A 16,956-nucleotide genomic window follows, 5' to 3' on the forward strand; every position below is an offset into this window, starting at 1 on the left:
CTTTATGTATATATTTATGAATGTATATTATGCATGTATATCTTTGTTTATGTTTATTGGATTATATTTTAAATACCATTTTAAAACTTGATTTTTCATTTAATAATAGTCTATTTACACTTCTATCCTTATAATTAAATATTTTTAAACTACTACTACAATATAATTTAATACAATTTTCTGTTATATAGACAGACGCATATACTAATGTATTATTAAACATTTGTCTCTTTTAATCTTTATTATTATAATTAAGACCAATATGAATATTCTTTGTGGATTGTATATTTCAATAAATACAATTTCTGAGTCCAAAAGAGTGTTGATTTTAAGGCTTTTGCTACAATCTTCTAAATTATTCTTTTACGATTACACCAATATCCAAACCCTCTCAATGACAGTAAATGTTAACCTTGCTTTTAAATTTTTTGCCAGTTGTGTAGATAAAAAGTGTTTACAAGCATTGTTTTCTTTGTTTGTTAATAAGGTTGAACAGGTTTTTGTATGTTATCAGTCTTTTCTTTTTTAATGAATGTCGTGTTAGTGTCCTTGACCTTTCTCTTATTGTTTTGTAAACTATATATTAGGGTTGTGTCACACAGAATTTCCCTAATTTTTCAAAGCCTTGCCAAGGCTTCAGCAGCATATTTGCAGAGCTCTGCAGGGATCCTGTACTTTTCTCTGTAGGGGTGGTTTTAGAATCTATCACTTGTTTTTGTAAATTAAAAAATCTATGAAAATGGTTGTTATGAAGATAGTACTAATATCATATAAATGAAAACATTTTGTAATGTATCTCAAAATGTATGGCAAAACATCAATAATGAAAAAAATAGGAAAAAAGTACTGCACTAGCCCACTGAACATTTCTGTCTTTCCCGTTCATTTCTCCAAATCCTGGCAATGCAATCTACATACTGAACATTCTGGTTATTTGGTCTGCTTGTCTTCATCCCTTCCAAAGCAAGCATTTCATTAATATTCTCAATGTGAGTCCTTTTTGAAACTTCGAGGGTATAATACACAACAGAGTGATTTCACAAGACAACCCATTAGGGTGCAGAACAAAGAAGGCAAGATTGGGCTTTGGATTATTGGAGTTTTCTTACCCTCTCCAAAGTAATTTCTTCAAACTCATATTCAATTTCTGTTCCATTGACCTGTAAATAGAAAAGAAGAAAGAGAACGACTAAATACATATTGAGGCAGAGACAACTTCATTTTTCAGAACATTTGGGGGTTAAGTTTCATTCTGGCTACAGATAAACCACACTGACTTGATGTTTGTGATTGTATGTTTTTATGTAAATAAAATATAACCCAAGCTATTCTAAAATACATGAATGAGACTCTACCAAAACAACCAAAAAAAAAAAAAAATCAAAGCCTATTGCATCCCTTAGAATTTTGTAATGTTTTTGGGAGACAGAACAATGAAAAATATACATTGTGAGTTTACAAAGAATACACCACCTAGAACAATGCTACAGTTACAAGGGAAATAATTTCCTAATCTGTTTAAAAATTTCCATGACTAAACACTAAAATATCACCTTAAAAATCAGTGGTAAGCGCAGCACAACCACATGTTATTTTTTGCTGTAAAGTATCATTAAGAATAATCATGTCATATAAGAAAGGTTTTTTCTTTATTGGCTCAAGCTCAGGTAAATCATCCCTATGATTCTCTTGTTATGTTTATTAGGAAGCCCCAGACCATGTAACCAACCTATGTACTTAAGTAGCAATGACAGAAGAGCAAAGTAGGACATGTTTGAAATTCTTAGTGAGATACTGTTTTAACCATCCAACCAGCCCTTGAATTGATTTGGACTTACAGAGAGAAATACATTTTAAATATAGCCAGGCCAATGTCACGGTTTCCACAGATGTGCATACAGAATATACAAAGAGTTGCTTTAAAATAATCTAACAAATATTCAATTCCCACTTGCGTCTATCACAGAGTCCTTCTCAGCCAGGCAAAACTTCTGAGCAAAAATGTTCTGGAATTGGTTGTTTCTTTTTTCGTACATGTGTCCTGGCAATATCATTAGCATTTAGGAATCATCCAGAAAGACTAATTTTTAACTACAAAGCAATAATTTTTGTAGGATACTAACGTCAGTTGGTTTTCCCTTCTTTAGAAGAATTTAAATATAGTTTTTGCCGATTGAGCATTCTATGTAGGCAAGGATCAGAAAGCCAACCATAGAGCCTGGCAAGAAAGAACTGATGAAGGAAAAAAATAAAAATAAATAGAAAAGGAGTGAATGAATGACTGGCTGAAATAAGTACATTATTTATTTATCTGACTTATTAACACAGATATTTATGAATTCTCTTCCATAAGGAGTTGGGAGGTAGTCACATCAACTGAAGGTGTAATTGCAACTAGAATCAGCAAATACAAAGGCTGACAATAGACGTTACTTATGTGGGTCCACTTGGAGCATGTTTTTGATTTTCTAATTAAATGAGCTAATTGGTGAATCACATTTGACTGCGTTACTACATTATCAAATAACCCTAAACCAAATTTGATTTCCTGGGTTTCAGCCACTTAATGACTCATAGAAGAGGACTTGATGTTAAAAAGCTTTAGCAGCTTTATGGAGGCTTTTATTCTTCACATGAAAAAGTACAAACCCAAACTAAAATTCCCTGTATGTGTGTGCTTCCATGTTAATTATTTTTTATTGTTTTTACAACAGTCTTTAGTTGAAAGAGGGAGGGCAGAAAGAAAAGGTTGAATTAGTGTGATATGTTTTAATTCTCAGTATGGCTCCGTGAAGCATTTCTTTGCTTCAGAGCTTCTCTAGAGTGAAGCTCTTCACATTATTAAAGAGCGGCAAACTGGGGAGGAAAAAACAGAACAAAAAACCAAAAACAAAACCAAAACAACTTCAAAGAGAAGAAAACAAGCCTCTGCTAATAAAATCTAAAATCTCAGGGTGAAAGAAATTCTGTTAGGAAGTGCTTAAAAGACAATATATATTTTATTGGCATATATTGCATAGTGGTAGCCTACCAAAATCTTTGCTTAACTTTTCTATGATCATATATGCTGACTTTTAGATTCTAGAAGCATTATATGTACACATGTTAATTGGTATTTGAAGGTTTCCTGGTCAGCTAGATGAACTATTGCAGGCTTATATTGACTTCATAGGTATTTACTTTTCAACCCAAGAAAGTAACGCCATTTGCCTAATTCAAAAGTATCTAGGATATCTTCATAAGAAAGGACAATGTCATCTGGGGTCCGATGTAACCTTGCTTTTAAAAGAAAGCATCCCCTGACTACAGCAGGTTTGAGTGAAATTATAAAGGAGTGCAAGGTTTGTAGCATAGGTGAGGCAATGCTGCAACCTTTTAATTGAGAAGCATTTAATACCTGGTTTCCCAAGAGCCAGTGTGGGACTTCAGGAAAGACAGTTAAGAGGTCCTAGTGTCTATTCTTTCATCACTAGGAGAGCATGATCTATGTTCTGACTGAGGACCCCTAAGAAAAGAAATTCTACAACCTTCCTTGGCAAAGACCTTGGAGGGAAGGAGAAGACAGAAAGAAGAACTAAGAATATGTCCATTGAAGACATTCATACAAATTTAGTGACTTTTCAAATGAGCATACCAATATAATATTCTTTAAATGTCTTTCCACATTTATTTAGAGGAGTGACTGCTTATCAAGTGGTAAAGAGCCGAGAAGTATGAACAGTAATTCCCTCCTAGACATAAATTTGTGTATTCTCAACAAAACAAAACAAAATAAAAAAAACAAAAAAACAACACAAAACAAAACAAAACCCTTCATCATCTTCTGGGGGTTTTACAGACAATTTATTGTCTGAACTTGCATGGTGGTCTCACTCTAGCCTCCGTCAGTTTATCAATATATGCTTTTCAATTTGCAAAGTTCTCTTCCAAAGAAGAGTACTGCCAAATACAGATTTTGTTGCTCTTGACCAGTAATGCTTCCTGTGGTATTGAAACACCCAAGTAATGTTTCATGTTCCTAATAGTTTGGGGTCTGGACAGCTGCATGGCTAAGGTTCCTGTTATTCCAGCTCTGCCCTGACCATCATTTACAGTCTTCCCTCGAACTTACGACTAGAAGTGAGAGGACTGGCAGTTTTGTAGACATGGAGGGTCAATAAAGTAGATGGAATTTCCCAGTTTTAAAAAGTCTGTTTTTCTTCAAATACATGATTTTTTTTTTAACCTAATGGTTCTGTGGTGACAGCTGGTAGGTTTCTATGGTGGCCAGAAAATCAAATTAATGCTACGTATTGTCCTGTACTGTTCTAGGCATGTAGCCTTCCTGGCATCACAGGGAAGTTAAAACAACAGAGTGACCCACTCACATTCAAATTTGGCGTTTACAGTTTTAATTTCATAAACTTTGAATGTTTTATATGTGTTTTTTTTACCTTCTCTGACAGCCTTTAGTCAATTTCACTGCCTTTTCCCCCCTTCAGTGCTATAGTAATCACCTACCTGAATTAAGATATAATTTGATTTTGAGATTTATTTTTATTTCCTGAAAAAGAGGATTTTCATGAATAATACATGTTAACTATTCCATGTTTTAGTACTCTTTAATTGGAATCTTAAGTAATGATTTCTCTATTTTTTTTCATTCTTTGCCACATTTGTAATTTTATTAAAGCTAACATCATATCAAAATCTGCAATGAATGAAGTTTTATACATCCCCATATCATATATCACATATAGAAATATATGTGTTGAAACAGAAATATTAAGGCTTCTTAAGACTAAACACAATTCCACCCAATGAACAATTACTGGGCACACATGATGTGCCACATGGTATGACAGCCACTAAGGAAATAAACATTTTAAGATATGATCTCTATTCTCAAGAAACATACAGTCCTCAAACAGGCACAAAACACAAACATATTAAGGCTTCCTAGAAGTTGATATCCAATATACAAAACAGAGAGGCGGACTAGAGTCCCACTGACGCCGCGTGTAAGAGCTATTTACAGACCTATTTACTATTTGTTAAATACAATAAGTCCTCACTCAACGCCTGTGATAAGTTCTGCAACTTTAAGTGAAATGACATATAATGAAACAGATTTTACCATAAGGTAATTGATATAAACCAGAGTTAAGTTCCTATTGCATCTCATCAACATTATAATGAAATGATGTTGAAAAAAACGACATAATTTGGGGCCCTGCCGTATATAGATTTAATTCCTTAGTAGTATAGTATATGATAAATGATATACAACTTTTGCCCTTTATTATAAGTAATTATGATATAATAAACACAACTTATCTCTGAATCTGTTCTAGGTACTTATGCCATGGCATCTTTGCTGCAAACATCTTTGTTGCAAATATTTTCAAGGCATAATTAACTGGCCATAAAGGCAACTTTGCCATAAAAAAGATAAAATAACTCATTAACAGTTTGGGGGTTTTTTTGTTTCCTTGTTCGGTTTCATTTTTCCATTGAGGAATCAATCAACCAAGTTCAGCAGGTTTTACATATTTAAGCTAGCTGTCAGTTTGGTGTCATTTCTCCATTGGGGAAATTCTTGAAGCTACTCCCACTTTAATGTCATATATAAACCTTAGCTAGCTCTTCCAATGGTCTGTAGAGTGATGAGTAGGCATGGTAGTGGTGATTTTTAAATAGTTAGCATGTCTTCCGGATGACGATAATTTGCCTTAAGGGTTGGTTTCTTATTTTGAAACACATTACCTTGGGAGAAGAAAGAGGGTTGAGGGCCCTCTTTGAGGGTGCAGATTTAGTTGAACCCACATTTCCCACAGACCTGAACAAGTGCTTAGGTACAACTCACAAAATGAAATCAGTTATTTGAGCAGTTTTGCCATGAATCTACGCATATTTTAAATGAAGTCTTTAATTTTGTTATTCATGTTTTCATATTTCATTATAATGACTAGAAAAGTCCTTTTTTATCTCTCTTTTGTTTCACATGTATATATATATATATATATATATATTTACAACTTATTTTTAATAAGTTGCATACATTTTTACAGCAGAATTGTTTTACAGCCAATTAGTTATTTGGCACAAATATTTGTGGCACAAATGATTGCTGCAGATATGTTTATGGCAAAGATGCTTATGGCAAAAATACCAGACACACTGTGAATGTTATGCTTTTCATATTCTATAAAATTGCTGTTGGGCTTTGGGAAGAATGTGATGATCATGGAGACTAAGTGACCTGATTTCCATGGCCTCTCGCCACTCTCAGAGCAAGACAGGACTGATATTATTACCCTGCCTCATCTGTGGCCATAGCACGTAACACAGTGTCTAGCTCTCAGATGCACAGCGACTACGTGAACGAGGAAATTAAAAAAAATGATGAATCCACACATGAGATTTGTGGGACGGGTAGAATCCGATGCTCTCAAAGACAACTCTGCTGGCTAATGGGATTGTAGGGCCCAGGCTTTTTGGCATGCCGAGCTTTGATACTCTTACCTCCAAGGTCAGCTCTTTTCAGGATCCCTTACTGCACAGTCACAACCTTCCTCCAACGCTCCAGCAACAACACACACACACACACACACACACACACACACACACACACACACACTTGTTTGCATTCCTCTTACTTAGTATGTTTCCAATATCAGTATTTATCCTTCTCTCCTTTTGGAAGAACTTTTACAACATATATGTCATGATGTTTTAGGCGATCCTTACACTTGAATCTGCTGTGTGCCACTCTTACTGCTCAGTAGATAACTACATGATTTCCAGAGTGAAAAAAAAAAAAAAAAAAACACAAAAAAAACCCAGAGGTGAGTCCTAGTCCCAATATTTATGAGACGTATAAATGTGGGCAATATTCTTAATCTCTCAAAACCTTAATTGCCTTAATTGTCTCATGTGTAGAATGGTACTCACAAGTGCTTCCCTCATATCTCATTGTGAGGGTCAAATTCGATAATTTATGTGAAACAGCACACCTCTTAAGTGATAAAGAAAAATTTTAGCTATAAGGCTACACAATTCTCTTCATGAAATTGTTGGGAGGAATAAATTAGATTACACATATTAGCTGCTTGGCACATAGTAGGTCTTCAATAGTGAGATAAATTTTAATGAGTTCTGGATTACCACTCTGCAAGGTCCACAAGACTTATTTGATCAGATATTGGATGCTTGCTAATTTCTTCAATAATATATCACGTAATAAGCAAACAGACTTGCTTTCTCCTACACAATCTACTAAAAGCCTTTTTTAACCCAAACCCTTCTTTTCTGAACCTGTCAACAATGTACTGCCTTGTAGATAGCAATCATTTTAGTTTTTTCCCCTAAATCAGGTCAGTGTGGCCTTTACTCAAAATATTACCTCAATTGGACTTTCTCCCAATCTTCTTTCCACTCACTCTTGCATTTTCTATTTAACATTCTCTTGTCCAGTGTTGACCGTTGTGTCCCTCTGCTATCGACACTTACTTCCCTAAGGCCGCTCTCATTGTATTCCTTATATTACCACCTCATGAGTGCACAGCTTGCATCATACTCATTTTTGCACCACTGTAGCTTCTGGCACCAAGCTTCCTCCGTAGTAAATCTCCAGAAGAATGCTGAGAACCAAGCCACCTGAGAACTCCAAACATTGAATCATCTTTAAATTATTTTCCATTTTCAAGTAAGTATAGGCAGCTCTTCCCCATTGCTGTCTTTTCCTAGGAAACGTGGCTTGAATTAATCCCTCCATCTCACGACATTTTTTACATGTATGCGTTGGTAATTTCTAATTTAAATAATGCATTAAAACATTACTCTAACATTTATTGAGCACCTATGGTATGTTCGGTAGAAGGATAAGCCCTAGAACTACAAAGATAAGTGAGATATAGCTTGTGCCCTCAAATACTTAGTCTAGCAGAGAGAGACAAATGAAAACATGCAACAAAGTAATGTGGGCCCTGTGGTAGGTGCCCGCAGACTATAGCAGCTGCAGAGTGACACAGAGGATGGGACAGATGATTATACCTGGAGGAAGTAAGACAAAGCTTCATAGAGGAGGTGGCATGAACTGTGTTCATGGGCAGGTATTCACAGAATGGGTAGAAAAGAGACGGGCTTACCAAGGCAGAGGGGGCAGCATTAACTACTTCTTCAGAGTCCTTGGCTGGAGAAACCACTGGCCTTAGAGTCAGAAGACATATATTACATCCTTCTTTTTTTTAAATTTTATTGGGCAATAGTGTGTTTCTCCAGGGCCCTTCAGCTCCAAGTCATTGTCCTTTAATCTAGCTGTGGACGGCGAGCTCTCTGGGCCACGTGGGTATCGAACTGGCAACCCTGTTGTTCAGAGCTCACACACTAACCAAGTGAACCACCCGGCCACCCCTGTATTACAGTCTTGATTCAGTGGTTTCATGTGCTAGGCATGGTGTGGTGCTTCGATTTTCTCAGACGCATGATTTCTGAGATCCTGCCCAGCTCTGACTTTTCTAGCATCAGGGTTTTTCTTTCCATCTACTGTTTAACTTGTATTTACTTTGTCTCTCAGTTTAACAGGTACACCGGCCCAAATTTTATTATGGATTTTTCTATTAATCTCGATTCCAAAGATCTCAATCAACAGCCCATAAGCCTACCAACTGCTAGCTCTCTAAACTCCATGTATGTCTGCCATACCCTTTCTTTTCAATCTATAAGCTTCTCCATCAGGGAGGAAACTAAAGGGCAGCATCACTCACTCTGGCTCCACTCAAGGACATCGCCAGCAGAACTTTCCCCGTTTCTACTCCCCAAAGATCTCAAGGCTTCTGAGGGAGACATAAAAGGTAGCTTTTTCTTTTTTGAGAAAGAAAAAGAGGTTAAGGGAGTTTTGCTTTATTTTTAAGCCAAAACAAAGAACCACTGGAAAAGGCTGATGTTCATTATCTCCATCTTTTTATCACCTTTAACTTTAAATGTCTCTAGTGAATGAATGAAAAACAATCAAGTACTGAAAAAGTTAAAAGTCAACCTACCAGCACGGCAGCTATAGTCAGAATGAGAGCATCATGCTACAAAGTCTGGAAGTTGGTAGCACGCGGCTAAGCTGTGCGTCACTTTCTTTAACTAATGTCCCTTCTCCTAGATTATCTCCACTGTCTAAAATTGTGCTCTCTTTGCATGTGAAGAGGAATTATCACACAGAAATGAAAAGCTTAGATTCTGGAATCTAAGAGGTCTGAATTCCAGTACCAGTTCTGTCACTAACAAGCTGTTAGAATTCTTTTTTTTAAACGTATTGTACACATTTGACTGTCAATATTGTTCATTTTAACACTCAGAAGTAAGCAAAAGCTTTTCTGTTTAAGCTTTGTAAAGCACCTGTTTTTCTCTAAGGTAGACATGGTGGTTTTTTGATGAATGCTATTCAGTTATAATGAAAGTAGTTTAAAAATATGCAGTTTTATAAGAAGCTAATAATAGTATTGCTTACTTTTAACAAACGCTCACAAACTATAACAATAATTATTGATATCCTCAGTTAAGATTCTAATTTTTGTAAGAGCACTATTCCTATTATTTAACTAAAAGTGTTACATAAATAAACACTGATTTCAAGTTACAACTTCTAATCTTAATTAAATAAACTTCTGAGTTCAGTGAACTGCTAAATCATAGCTCTCACTAACTAGAGAAAAAAATCAGTATCCTATAATCTGTTCCATTCTTAAACAATTTTCTTTTAGTTTTGTTATTTTCTCTGCTTTTGTTATCAAGACTACAATGCCAGAACACTGGGTCTAGAAAAGTGATCATAGACAATAATTACTATGTGTGCTTTTTTTTCATTTAATTAAGAAACATAGTATTTTTTAATTAAGTGGCTTTTTACATGTAAAACTGTGATTTTTAAAAATTTTTTTTTCTATTTCTGTCAAGAGATATCAAAGAAAATAGGTTAGGGTTCTTACATGTATAGAAAGAGTCATTTTATATATATCAAGTTGTCTTGATTAAAGGCTTCTGTAATGAAGGGAAAATAACTTTAAGTTCTGAACTGGAAATAACTTAAGTTGTGAACTGGGTTTGCCTCTGATTGGGAAATGGTATATTTCTGCCCGGCTTTGCTCCCTTGCTTTGCACCATGTGCCGGATGGTGTAGTAACAGTTGGTTTTATTGTTTTAACTTGCTCCAACCTGAGGCAGGCTGTTTTCTTCTTTGGGTTTAAATATTCCATAAGTTTGAACATGTTCTCTGAGAGTGGAAAATGCGGTTAAGAACGCAATCCATTAATAGTGAAGGTATCATACACCAGGTCTTTTTTTCCCATCTAGCCCCCTCCGTTACCTCACCACTCCCATATACAAACCGCTTACCTATTCAATTGTAAGCAAAGTGTCCAAGAGAATCAAGAACTCAAATTACATGGCCAAAAGGTTTAGAGAAACAAAAACTAAGTGAGTGATGAACTGTGAGATGAGATTTCACAAATATGACGATGTAAGCAGATAGCCAAGGATATTTTCTTTCATTTGGGTATAATACAAGTACAGTATTAGGCAGAATATCAGTGTCATCCATTTCTGCATCTTCAACTTCTCTCTTCTAACCCCTGCAATCTTGTTTGTGTTCCACCACCATACAAAAGCTGAGATCTTAAGAGTCAACAAAGACTTTTCTACAATGGAATACAATGATTTTTACCTTCATTCTCCCTGGCTTTCAAGCAGTATTTGACACTCTGGAGTGACTACCACTTGAAACTTCCATTTCCTATGTCACATGGTCAATATCTCTATTGCTTCTTCTCTACTGCTGTGTCCACAGCACTGATGCTCACTTTTTTACCTCTTGCCGGATATGAGTATTCACCAAGGTCTCCCCCTTATCGTTAAACAAATTTTACCTGAATTTTCATCTCATTCAACTTTTATTTTCTAAATAAATGCCCTACTATCACCCCAGTCTCAATAAGTCTAAAACAGAACTAACCATCTTGCCTAATTATAACCATCATTTCCGCCAGTCCACTCTGTTATGTCAGCGAAGGGAATGCTATTTTTCATTTACATCTTTTACATTTGTTATCAACACTCAACCACTTATTTCAAGTCCTTATTCTTACTTTCTTAAGACCACTGATATAATTTCTTGAAAATATTTCTAGGATTTTTTTCAATATCAGTCTTTTTAAAATATTTTTGAGATTTATCTTTCTAAAAAGCAATGTTTTCGTCATGTAATTTTGCTGTTCAAGTAGCATTAAATAATTTTTCTTTAACCTTCAGCAACATTCCAGACCACTCACCAGCTCTCCTCATCCTACCTTTCTAGCTACAGACCCTATTTCTTATATTCTAAAACATTTTCTAGTCACATAATTGTGCTGAACTCATATAAAGAACCTCCTCTCTTTGGTTATCTTTATTAATTCATACATGCCACCCTAAACATCTTTATTTAATCTATGCTTACTGAAACCCTAATTAATTTAGAAAACTATTTGGAAGGCCTACAACTTCCCAGGTACTGTGCGCATGTTGGGTCCTAGGGATACAGTAGTAAACAAAACCACACCCCTGCCCTCATGGAGCTAGATTCTGTCTGGGGATGTGAGAAGCTTCCATTCCTGTCAGCCAAAGGCTGTCACTTCCATAAAATCAAAAAGCTTTCTCTTGCAATCCCTTGAAAAGCATCACTCCATTCCCTATGATCCCCCCCACATGTTAATAACAATGATTACTTCTATTACTGCTGATTCTGCTTTTTGTTAAGAATCGACTACATGCCAGGCACTACCATAAATTGATCTAATAATTACAATAATTGTGAGAGCTAGACATTTTAATGGTATTTTACTATGGAGAAAGCCAAGTTTCTAAGTTAAACAAGTTCTCCAAGTTTACACAACCATAAACAACATGAAACTAGGACTATCTTGTCCATCCTTCTCATTACTTAGTGATGGGAAGTAGGTGCTCCATCCATATTTACTGAACAAAATTAAAGAATGAGTGTCTGTAAGGCAGGCAGAAGGAATGCAGTACCTAGTGTTTTAACCAAGGGACGTCTAATGTTAAGACACTCATCGTTCTTCCTGATCATAAACAGCACAGTCACTCTCTTTACTGTGCTATGTTCTTCCTCAGGGTCCAGCTCCTTACGTTGCACATTATGTTTCCTGAGATACTATCCTCCTGCTCAGATGAGGTACTAGTTTTTATTTATTTTTTCTATTGTGGCACCTATCATAAGGACTTGGCCATAGTGACCATTTCAAAAATAGTTATTGAGGAAATAATCAATTGGGACTTATGTTAATGCATTTTTATTTGTTATAAATCTTTACAATCCCTTTGTACTCAAAAGTCTTATTCACCATTATCAGTTTCCAAAGGAGTGAACTGATCATTTTACCGTGAACCTTGCTAAAAATAAGCTCTCTCTCTTTTCATCTGCATACGTGTCACCCTTTCAGCAGCCTTCAAGATCAATCCATCAATCAATAAATATTCATTGAGTGATTATCCCCACCTTCTTCGCTAACTCCTATAATCTCTTTTCATCTGATTTTAAAAGTAGGTCACCATCTTGACAACTTTGAAAACAGAGCTGTGGAAACCCATTGCCCTGGTAATTCATCTGCTCTTTCAACAAGAACACATGAAGAAGTTTTTTAAGTTCTGTGAGTCTAGAAAAATGCTTTGGGCTGCTTGTTACAAAAAATGATCAGATCGATCTTTCTGGATCAGATGCTAAGGAAAAGCATCTTGCTCCTTTATTTTATGTCATCTTTCTCAAAGTACCTTAGGACCATGACAGTGAGTTGAGTATTCATGCTGTTTCTCTCCCCCAACAGCCACCTCCTCACCACACCAGCTGAGATTGTAAGGTTTCAAGTTGTTTATATGTAACTTTTTTCAGATTATGCTAACAACAGTACTAATAATTTGCATACTATTTTCACATTCATTATTACATTTGATCTTTATAACCATCCTATGTGGGTAGATATTACTATTCATATCTCAATTTTATGGATGAATAAATAGCACAAACATGGTAAATGGTTTGTTCAAAATTGCTCAGCTAGGAGTTTTGATGTGAATCTAGAGCATCTGGACTCAATCTAGAGCTGCTTCATCTGCATTAGGCTGTGCATGTAGGTTATCCTCTAAAAGTGAGAGATAATCCAATTGAATCATATGAAATTGCTGATGTTTAACTGTTCTTGACTTTCAAAATGACAATTCCACATGATTCAACCTGATCGTAAAAAACAATTTATCACTGTGGTGAGGAGTGGAGATTCTGGAGTCAGACTGCCAGGGTTCATAACATGATTCCCCTATTCTCTAGTTACAGAACTTCTGGTGAGTTACTTAATCTGTCTGAGCCTTGGTGTCCTTATTTACAAAATGGATAGTAATTATACTTATCTCACTGTGTTTAGCACCTGGGGAACCCTTAAAAATATTAACTACAATTATTTTAAAGTTTTTCCTTAGTGCTGCCATTGACATATTTAAATTCGGCCTATTCCACCTTTCTAAAGAGAAACCAGTGTGTGTGCGTGTGCACTAATGTGTAATGGGGGGAGTGATAGCTGGGGCTATTGTTTGTAGGAAATTTTATAGAAATCAGCATATATATATATATACACATATATATACACACATATATATGCTGATATATACATATATGTATATATATATATATATACTGATGTATATACTGATATATATAAAGTGTATCTATCTATCTATCTATATAGATAGATAGATAGATAGATAGATAGATAGATAGATAGATATAAAGCTGTGCTCACGATTCCTATAGAGGACTTACGTTACCCAATTTTCTACTGTTAGATTCAACTTAGATTCCAATTTTCTACTTAGATTCAGTTAACTTAGAACAAATAGAAGCCTATAGTGACAAAAAGGTATACACAATATATGTTTTAAAGAACAATTTGAAAGCTCAAATTTCTATGTCTAAATCAGTGCTTCTCAGACTGCATCCTGAAGTTCAGAAGGGGTTATGCATATTGAAGTTGTGGCCATGACAACAGCTAGTCACTGTAGGAAGCTCTGGGCTGCAAAATGGATACACCAAATCTTCTGTCTCTGGGTAGTTGTTTGTGCAGCCCTCATCGTGGCTTTTAAGTGTTCTGCCACAGTGCCAACTGGGGACCTGATAGTATAAGCTCCAAAGAGTGCATGGCTACCCATAGGTCACTGCTTCTGCTTGCTTGTGTGTGTGTGTGTGTGTGTGTGTGTGTGTGTGTTTTAATATCCTCTTGCAATAAAAAGACTCAAAAGTGTACCAACACAAATCCTCAATTGCATTAAATTAAATAAATTCCGTGAACACCATAAACACAGTAAAAAACATATATTAGTTAAACATACAAAAAATCTTGGGTGGAAAGTGCCAAGGATCAAAGGCAGGTGGTAGGGCTGGGGAAAGAAATGGAAGGGAATTAAAATCATACTTTTACCAAACTATCCCTTTTCCTAATGACCCTTGCCAGGATGTCCTTGCTTGCCATGTTTTCCCTATGTAATTTTTATTTATCCTTCCTAAAAACCTGATTCTTCTCTCCTTCAGGATATCTACTGCCTCCATAAACCCTGCCTTTCTTTCCTTAGACCTCCTCCATATACCCATACATACATACACTTGTGCGTGCATTCACACGTACACAGGCCAGGTTGTGCTACTGCCATTTCTCTGTGCTCACAGAGTACCTGTGTGGATCTTCGCCCTGACTGTATAATGTGTTGGCTACCAGCTTCAGGCCTTAGATTCAATGAGACATGGATGCTAATCCTGCACTGGCCACCTACTAGCTTTGCGACTTTAGAGAAGTTACATAGCCTCAGTTCCTCCTCAGTAAAATAAGATACTATTTATACTTACTTCAACAAGGTTGTTAAGAGTTTTAAATTAAGTAAGAAGTATAGCACAGTGCTCAAGAGTACATACTTTAGAGCCACATTGCCTGTGTTTGACATGGCCAGTTACTAGCTGTGAGGTATCTGATCAGTTTCCTCATCTGTAAAATAGGATCCGTAATCTCATAGGGTTGTGAAGATTGAATGAATTAGTATAAATGAAAATACTTGGAACAGTAGACTGACACATGGTTAAGTGTTGGTGTTATTATTATTATTATTATTATATTCCTTATTATTGTAGAATGGTAGAGTAAGGAGATCATCAAATCCTCTCTCCAAAGAACAACTTTAAACGTGGGCAGAATTGCCAAAAATAACATTTCTGAACTCTAGAAACTGACTAAAGGCATATAGCAAGTTGAAAAATATTGATTCAAGAAACTCAGCTGACAACAGTGGGAATCCATGGTATTCTAGCCTGAGGCTGCTCTTACACGTCCCCTCTCCCAAAGTCTGTGGGTGCAATGGTTTTACCAGGGCAGAAAAAGCTGTGCAAACCAGCAGCTTTGCTGCCATAGGGGCCAGATTTACTTGGAGTACCATGTAAGAAACCCTCATGCTCAGGGATGTTGAAAACAACAGTAATATCAGTGTTAAACATCAGGGAAAACAAACATTGCATTAGCCTAAGGTAGCAATACTGGTTGATGAAAGCTACAGACTGTCCGGAGTAGCTAGAAATTTAACAGGGAAATATGTGGAATGAGTCACGGCAGGCTCCATAGCTCCAACATATTCCTACCAGATTGAAAGAATGAGTGCATGTGAAAGGTCATTCATACACTCAGTAGAGACTGGAGAAGGCCCTAGCCACATCTACACATCGCAGGCTGAATGTGAGGGTTTGCACATATGGAAAGGAGCTGATGATAAGGCCTATTAGAATATAAAATCTCAGGCATATTTGTAAACTGCTTGGATTTTTGCATATTTCTCAATCCACACACAAATCCACTGGCAAAGGACCAGAAGCCTTACTGCTCAAGGTGTTTAAATACAACCCTGAACAATCACTGACTCACCAATAAGCTATGCTGATTGAGAGGCAATCTTAGGAAGCTAGAATTCAAAGATAAAAAAAGGAAACTCAAAAGAAACATCAGCAGGTACACGCTGTAGGGAAGACACACTCTACAGATCTAGCCCAGATATGTGACTAAATGCACAAACAAAAAAAATAATGATGTGAAGGAGGGGAGAGAAGGGAGCAAAATTAGAATCAATATTTGCTATAACATATTATCTCATATGGCTTGTTTTCAAAAAATGAAATGAGACATATAAAGAAAGAAAAGCATGACCCATAGATAAAAAAAAAAAATTAGCAATAAATAAAAGCTATTTCTGAGGCATCCCAGATGTTGAAATTAGCAGACAAAAATTTCAAAGCAGCTATAAATATGTGGAAAGAAACGATGCTTAAAAAAATAAAGGAGGGGCATCTGGTTAGCTCAGTTGGTTAGAGCTCCGTGCTTTTAACAAGGTTGCTGGTTCCATCCCCACATGGGCTACTGTGAGCTGCGCCCTTCACAACTAGGTTGAAGCAACGACTTAATTTGGAGCTGATGGGTCCTGGAAAAACACACTTAACATAAATAAAAGTGAAAAAAAAAACGCATAATTATAAAATAAATAAATAAATAAAATAAATGAGACTATGACAACAATGACTTATCAGATGGAGACTATCAATAAAGAAGTAGAAATTATAAAATAAAATCTTCACATGAAAATTCTGGAGTTGAAAAGTATAACTAAAATGAGAAATTCACTAGAGGTTCCAATTTCTGTTCTAGCACGTAAGGAGTATAGAAGTTACCGCTCTGTCCTAACAACAAGTAAAAAGCTAAATTAACTGAAAAATCAACTATTCTTCAATCTGTCAGAGACTTGAGGTCACAGAGCAACGGCTTTCCTCAAAATTGGAGAGACAGACAAGTAAATACTGAGAATCACAAGTTACTGGAACAGAAACCTCCACAGGAACCAGGGTGAGGTTAGGAA

The 16,956-nt window shown here is 35.9% G+C and overlaps 1 protein-coding gene across 21 annotated transcripts in view; it reads right to left on the reverse strand.

Moving 5' to 3' along the window:
* DLG2 (discs large MAGUK scaffold protein 2) overlaps positions 1–16,956 on the reverse strand; it is a 1,874,701-nt gene that overhangs the window by 621,755 nt on the left and 1,235,990 nt on the right. For all 21 annotated transcript variants that reach the window (XM_033121658.1, XM_033121661.1, XM_033121660.1 and 18 more), the window contains one exon: positions 1,110–1,160. In XM_033121658.1, coding sequence (XP_032977549.1) covers positions 1,110–1,160 — 51 coding nt within the window. The remainder of the gene's footprint in view (positions 1–1,109; positions 1,161–16,956) is intronic.

The sequence above is a fragment of the Rhinolophus ferrumequinum genome, chromosome 11, assembly GCF_004115265.2.
Source record: "Rhinolophus ferrumequinum isolate MPI-CBG mRhiFer1 chromosome 11, mRhiFer1_v1.p, whole genome shotgun sequence".
In the NCBI taxonomy this organism is placed as follows: Eukaryota; Metazoa; Chordata; class Mammalia; order Chiroptera; family Rhinolophidae; genus Rhinolophus; species Rhinolophus ferrumequinum.